At 38.1% G+C, this 7,203-nt stretch overlaps 1 protein-coding gene across 1 annotated transcript in view; it reads left to right on the forward strand.

Annotated features, from left to right (window-relative positions):
* Positions 1–355: 355 nt before the first annotated feature.
* MYO16 (myosin XVI) overlaps positions 356–7,203 on the forward strand; it is a gene marked incomplete at its 5' end in the record, with an annotated part of 96,585 nt that continues 89,737 nt past the window's right edge. The window contains 3 exons of the mRNA XM_008936983.1: positions 356–473; positions 1,258–1,329; positions 2,274–2,415. Of these exons, the coding sequence (XP_008935231.1) occupies positions 356–473; positions 1,258–1,329; positions 2,274–2,415 (332 nt within the window). The remainder of the gene's footprint in view (positions 474–1,257; positions 1,330–2,273; positions 2,416–7,203) is intronic.

Raw genomic sequence — 7,203 nt, forward strand, 5'->3', positions numbered from 1 at the left:
AAATCTCTATGGGGAAGAGGTGTTTATTTCTTGGAGAAATAAAACATCCATTAAAGATCTAGCCATTAAATACACTTCAGTATTTTTTTATCACGTGCTGAAAAACTTTCTTAAGTGAGTAGTTAATGTGATTTCCATTATAAAAAAAAAAAAGGATAATCTTTTGGGTTTATTCTAGATAGGTTCCAGTTTGGTTGCTAAATCCAGGTTTCCTGATCACACACAAATACTTTTTAACTTAGCAAAAGCCAGTGATAGGAAGGGAGAGAAGTTGTGTTTTTATAAAGCGCTGCCCTTCACCCGTGTGCCCGACAGATCTCTTCTTTGTGTTTCATTCTCCATAAAACACGTGCAGGAGGTGGAGAACCTGTTTGTGATCCTCTCGGCCATCCTGCACCTCGGGGACATTGGCTTCACAGCCCTGACAGACGCTGAGACAGCCTTGGTGGCCGACCTGCAGCTCCTGGAGCGAGGTCAGTAGGACGCGACCTTGGGGCATCGCCCGCTCGGTCCCCCAGCAGGGCAGGGCTGCTGAGCCACCCACAGGTGGAAACACCATCCCAAAAAGACAAAAAAAATGTTCTGAGAATTCATAAATTACTGTGGGAAGAGCATCCCATTGACTGGGCTGTTTTATAAGCTACAGACTTTTATGGGATGAAGCAGAATGCTCGTATTGCAAATTGTCTCATTTGATGTCATATCGAATGCTATCATTTGCCAAAAAAAATTGCACACTTTATGAAGTCTTCTTTTAAAATGCTCTTGTGCTGCTCGTCAACATCCGAACAATTTGCATTGAATTGAATTCCTTACATTGAAAATCTATGTCTTAAAAAGGACTCCTGTTTCCAGGCTTTGAAGTTTGCCCTCTTGGTCACTAACAAATCTCCTCAAAGTGGCTTGTGGATACCGAATGTCAATAAATAGCATACCTTAACTCTAATAGGAGAGCACAGTCTGCCAAGCCCTGGAAAGTCTGCCAAGCCCTGGGGAAAGTCCTGAGTAATCTTTAAAGGGGAAAGAAAGCTGTAATATAATATACAAATAAGTTCAAACTTCACAAAGTGCTGATTACAGTAATCCGATTTTATGTGTTCATTAATTTTGATTACTCCTCTGACAGCACTCTTGCCTTTAATGTGTGGGTTCTTTTACTGTTCAAAAATAGCATCCACATAAGAAAATCTGTTGTAAAGAATAAAATATGCAACAGAGAGCAAACCAGGCTTTCTTTAAATTCTCTTTTTATTTCAGTGGCAGGGATGCTACAGGTTTCACCAGATGAGCTTGCTTCAGCCTTAACAACTGATGTTCAGTATTTCAAAGGTAATCTTTTCCAAGCTTACATTCTCATAGGTCAGACCTAGTGGCATTTGGATCCTTCTGATTTGGGAATTTTAGAAGCAGGCATATTGTTGTTTCTTATTTTTTGTATGGTCTTGTGAATTTTCTCCCTGAGGGATATGTAGGATTATTTGCCAGGCAGCAAGTCAGGCTGGGCCACGGAGTGAGAAGTGTCTCTGTGATAGGGAACAAAGCAGCTTCACACTCTAATGCTGGTGGACTCCTAACAATTAGTTTTAAAAATGTGTGTCAAGATAACAGATTAGATATTAGGACTAAGAACTAAAGTCAGCAGGAGTGTCTTGGGAAAAAAAAAGAAGAAGAAAAGTTTTGAAAAAGCCCTTTTTCAGTAAAATGCCAGTTCTGTGTGGTACTGATCACAGGACCATAGAGTGGTTTGAGTTGGAAGAAAGTTGGAAAGTTGGAAGGGGCCTTAAAGATGACCTAGTTCCACCCCTCCTGCCAGGGGCAGGAGCACCTTCCACCAGAACTCACACCCTTTTCTGTTGGAAAAAGCACAAAGATACATGAGGCTCTGGGCAGCCTGATCTAGTGGGAGGTGTCCCTGCTCCTGGCAGAGGGGTTGGAACTGGGGGATCCTTGTGGTCCCTTCCAGCCCTGACAGATTCTGATCTGTTTTGGCAGAGGACTTAGCAGCGTTGGCTTGAGGGTTTGACATGATGATCTTTGAGGCCTCTTCCAACCTAAAGGATTCTATGATTCTATAAGATCTTGCAAATGTTGACAGCCTCCTCACCTTTCACTGGAGGCTTCAGAAAAAAAAAAGCAAAAAAACCCCCACAAATCCACCACGTGGAGGTTTGGCAAAGGGAGAAGTAGCTGTAATTAAATTTACTGTAATTAAATTGCTTAAGGTGAGCTTTACAACATGTTTTCATCTCCACTCTCTGCTCTCTCTCTCTTAGGGGACATGATTGTACGGAGGCACACCATGGGGATGGCAGGATTTTACAGGGACCTCTTGGCAAAATCTCTGTATGGTCGTTTATTCAGCTTTTTAGTCAACACAATCAACTGCTACCTTCAAAATCAAGATGAAGCTGGCAGGTAGGAGTGCTATTACAAGCTCTGAGGTGTATGCAAATCCAGATCCAGAAAAGAAACAGAAATCCATCATTTAAAGCATTTTATGGTAACATGACAGTGAGGGTGGATCTTTAAATCCCTGGCCAGTCCTTCAAGTCATTCTCTCTGTGACATATTGGTCATAGATGTGCTTGTATAGGAGGACATGGTGCTTTCCTCAGTCATCTAGGTGAGTGGTTAGAATTAATAGCCTGTTAAGAGTTCACAATACAGAATGAGTTAAGTAAAAAGATGGGTTTTTTTAGTGCAGAATATACTTGTTCTTTCTCCCCAAAACTATGACCTTGGCAAAGGTTATTAGAATCAGAACTTTGTTCAAAGGACTTCAAATGAACATTCAGACTTATTGAAAAGTTCTAAGAATGTTCTGGATATCTGTGTTATCAGCTGCTAAATTCACTGCTGCTGCTATCCAGTGTGATTTCTTAGGAAATAAATGAGGGCTAATTAATGTGTGTCAGTGGAGCAGCCAAGAAAGAAATGAACAAAAAAAGCCAAGAAAAATGCTCTCAGTAGATTCAAAGCATCAAGCAGACCTAAGTAGCTGATCATGTGCCTGTGACTTAACCAAGGTTCAACATCCCACATGCTCAGATGAGCTTCTACACCAAGTAGAAGACATCTTGGCATTATTGGTAAATGGACATCCAAAAATGACAGGTGTGGAACTTCCAGAAAAGAATAAGTATTTTTTTCTTTATATATCCTAGGTATTCCTAATTTCACTGAGCTCTTTTGTAGTGGTCAGTGGGGAAGAAATCTAGAACCAGTATATTAAAAATCCATTTAAATTCTTTGAACTAATTTTTCAGTGTGTAATTTGGCCATTTTGAAATCTGATTCTCTCAGAGGTTTTATAGAATAGGGTGTTGTGTGTCCCTGGTGTTCATTAATATGAATCTATCATTTTTAGGTATCATAGGGTCTTCAAATAATGAAAGTCAAAGCTTTTTGTGTCTGATTTACCTCTGCCTTGTGGAAAGACTTCTCAGTGAAACCATTTCTACCTATTCTAACTGATAGAGCTATTCTATCAATTAGCAGCACTATACCACCAGTTTAGTGCTGTTTTAATAAACCCCTGATCAAAGATCTACCCAAGACATAAATAATCTAAGCAAGGCTGATACATTTCAGGCCACACTTCATTCCCCACTTGGGAACTCGAGGCAGTTACTACTTATCAGATGGAAAGAAGTCTTCACCAGAATCCTGGAATAAGGTTTCTAACTCAGCTCTCTTGTTCTATGGTGAGGTAGCTCAACTGTGCTCCCATCCCACTTCAGTGAGAATTTATGAAGCAATAAAATGAAATTTATTGGCTTAATAACTCTAAGAGAAACATTTGATCTTGGCATTTTTGAGGAAACTAGTTACCTAGGTTTAACTTTTTTAGCTTTTATAGTGAAGCTAGTAATTTTTGGTTGTTAATATTGATTTATATTTACCATGAGGTAGCTTGTGACTGGTTTCAGGCAAAATAAAAGTGATGGTTGCCATTAGATCTAAGGGAAAGGAGATGATTGTATGGAAAGACCAAGCTCTAGAGTTATGAAGTATAGAGGAAAAAAGTGTTGCCAGAATCCAGTAAATAAATTACTTTATAATACTACCCAATAAATGTAAAACACAAGTTTTAATGACAGTGTTAAGTGAGATAATACAGCTTCAGTCATGCTGTTATAAAAAGTTGCTTATGATTTTGTCTAGTTAGAGCTAAATTATAACCATGGCTGCTGGTTTTAACTGGTTGCAATTGGTAATTTGAGGTTTGTTGCTTTATTCATCGTGCTGTTGTTTCAAAGAAATTCACAGGGTAGAAACTTTTTCTGTAATTACCTCTAGAATGGAATTAGAAGAAAACTATTAAAATTTCCCACAGGTGCTTAATTTATTTTTCTTAAATTACTAATATTTATATTCACTCATTTATAGAATTATTTCCTATCCTGCTGATTTTATTATTACAAAATTTGTCTAGGTGAACTTGTGACCACTCTTAACTCTTCAGAGTTTACTGCTGCACCACTTCCATTCAAACAGATACTCTGATTTTCAGTTTTGTAAATAAAAGTGACTAGAGCATTCCTGTTTCCCTAAATGTAGCATTTCAAGGTATGTGTTTGCACATTGACAAAGTTGCATCTGGGCACCCAAATATTAGTAATAAAATATCTTAAGGTGATGCTTTAAGAACTCCTGACTCATTCTGCAAGAGGACTTTACATTTATGGGGTTTAAGGATGGCTGGGGACTTTTTGTGAGTTACTGTTTATCTTTCTGGATGTAAAACAGGCTAATTAGGTATGTATGCTTGAGAAAGCCTTTATATTGTTTTCCCAGCCTGCTAGTAGGTGCAAAGCATGAGTTTTATCAGCTAGTTAGCAATGAGTTTCTCTCTTTTGTGGCCTGAAGATGGGGCTAATGCCAACATGCCTGATGTGTACAGGCAAGGAAGGAAAACTAGCATCCAGTTATACCCTCTCTCTGTGTCACCAGCTCAGGCACAGGAGATTTCTGTTTCAAATAGAGTGTACAGATGGTTTCTAAATAGTTATTTTCTGAAAGCTTGTGTATTCTGACTGTGTAATCTTATCTCCAGCAAAATTCACATATTGCTAGACAGCAGCAGTGGCAGCAATTCTTTAGGCAAAAGAAAGATCTCAGGAATCTCATTTACAAACTTTTTAGTGCCCATCATCTGGTTTATAGAATGAGATATTCTGAAATAGAAATCTTCCCATCTTAAGAATAAAATGAGAGCATAAACTAAAACATTTATTTATCTGTTATTGAACCCATTAGAAGGGTGCTGGGAGTGCAGGGAGGACAAAAAGAGGGTTCCTGTCCAGAACATGAATCCACAGCATAATGAAAATCATCTCTGTGTCTAGAGGTGGGGAAATCAGACAAACAATGCAAAGCATTTATGGTGCATAATCCAATCTTTTAAGATCTGCTTTAGTTTGATTCCTTTTCAGTGATTCCTTAACACCATGCCATTTTTTAAAGCATAGAACAAGTTTTGCTGTAAAGAGCTGGGGAAGAATTTGTTGGACTGATGAGTGGGCTATAGATCTAGAGTCCATCTCCCTTCCTGCCACACCTCTTAAGTAAGAAGAGAAATATTTGTCAAATATGGAGCCAGTGTGTCCAGCCCTTGTCTCTATCTGTCCCACTCACACCTAGGTAAGGTAATATTAAAAGAAAAATGATAGTTGTTGAGCAAGGTGACTGAGGGGTGTGGCAATGACACCAGCTTCTCAGGAAAAGCTCAGAATCTTAAAGAAATCTCAGAAAAATCTCTCTGAAGATTGGTTTGAGATGAAGGACGTACCCAACTCAGAGTATTCAGCCTGTTCCCTTCAAGAACTATATTTATGACAGGTGTTATCTGTTCCCCTGGGAGAACTCAGAGAGTCTTAATTAGGATTCAGATGATCCTCATTTGAAGGTTAGGTTATATACTTCATCTAATCCTAGAAATATTTTCTCATTAATCAGTATCACTTCTACTTTATCCAGATCAGACATAAGCCTACTGGCTTCCTTCCTGCTTACTGGCAGAAGTTGGAGGAAGAGCAAGAAACGTGATATCTGTGGCAAATAAAAAGGCACATGAGTTCCTCCAGCCTCAACAGGTTCACCTTGCTGCTTTACATAGTCAAATTACAAAATAAAAAATGAAAATGGGACTGAAACCTCTGGATTTCAGAGCTGAAAACCAGCTGGAATGAAACAGGAGTGGCAAATGGATCAAGTGCATCTCCTGAAGAGTGACAAGGTGTCTGCCAAGACAGTCGTCATCAGACAGGATGTCTTCTGTCTGTGTGTGGTTTTTAGGAGGTGCCAAGAGCTTTTCAGTAGTTTATTTATTAAGCATAAAAGATCAAAAGGTATTTCTGGTCTATAAGGGCATCTTTAGAGATTTTCTGAGGAAAAGGCAAAACTGGAGACACTCTAAACTATCATCAGTCAAAATGCTGCTTTGTAAATCAGAGAAACCAAATGAGTTTTGGTTAACATCCATTCCTGTTTTTAACTATGTGCTAATCTAAGAGGTAAAAATTTTCTCTAAATACAGGCAAATTGACATTTTTCTAATTTCTATCCTAGGAACTACTGTCAAACTTGAAATCAAAGTCTAAGTCCTCACTAAAACTATCATAGTTTTATTTATACATAGCAAATATTTAATATCTGAAACATAATGACTGAAAGCATCAGTGATTAGTCATGTTTAATAAATATAGAAGATCTAAGTTAAAGAAGGGAATTTTTCAGAACAAAAACTGTCCTTTTCTAATATTTGTTCTTTTAGACATGGGTGACATGCCCATTCACTTGTAAATATGGAATCATTCATGCTGTATTTTGCCCTGGGAATCTCTGCTATGATTAATTGAAGGAAATTAATTTTTCTGGAATTAATATGATTGCCAGCTAGCCAAGAAAAACATGTATGGTCCTTCTCTCTGAGAAGAAAAGTGCTATGAAACAGGAAGACAAGAAGACACTAAAAACCAAAAAAATCCTAGACACAAGTAAATTGTAGACACATATAAACCAACACTTTAAATTTTTTATTAAATGAGATTTAATTTTTGCTCTGTATCGCTATTTAATTTTCAAAATCTGAGCAATAATTTAATACAGAAAGAATCTGTCGTGGTGGATGAGATTTTGCACATAAATGCCACAGGGTAGTCACTGTTGTAGAGGATAGAGAGCCTTGTTCTGTTATACTTG

Source organism: Merops nubicus, unplaced genomic scaffold (genome assembly GCF_000691845.1).
Source record: "Merops nubicus isolate BGI_N331 unplaced genomic scaffold, ASM69184v1 scaffold8983, whole genome shotgun sequence".
Lineage (NCBI taxonomy): Eukaryota > Metazoa > Chordata > Aves > Coraciiformes > Meropidae > Merops > Merops nubicus.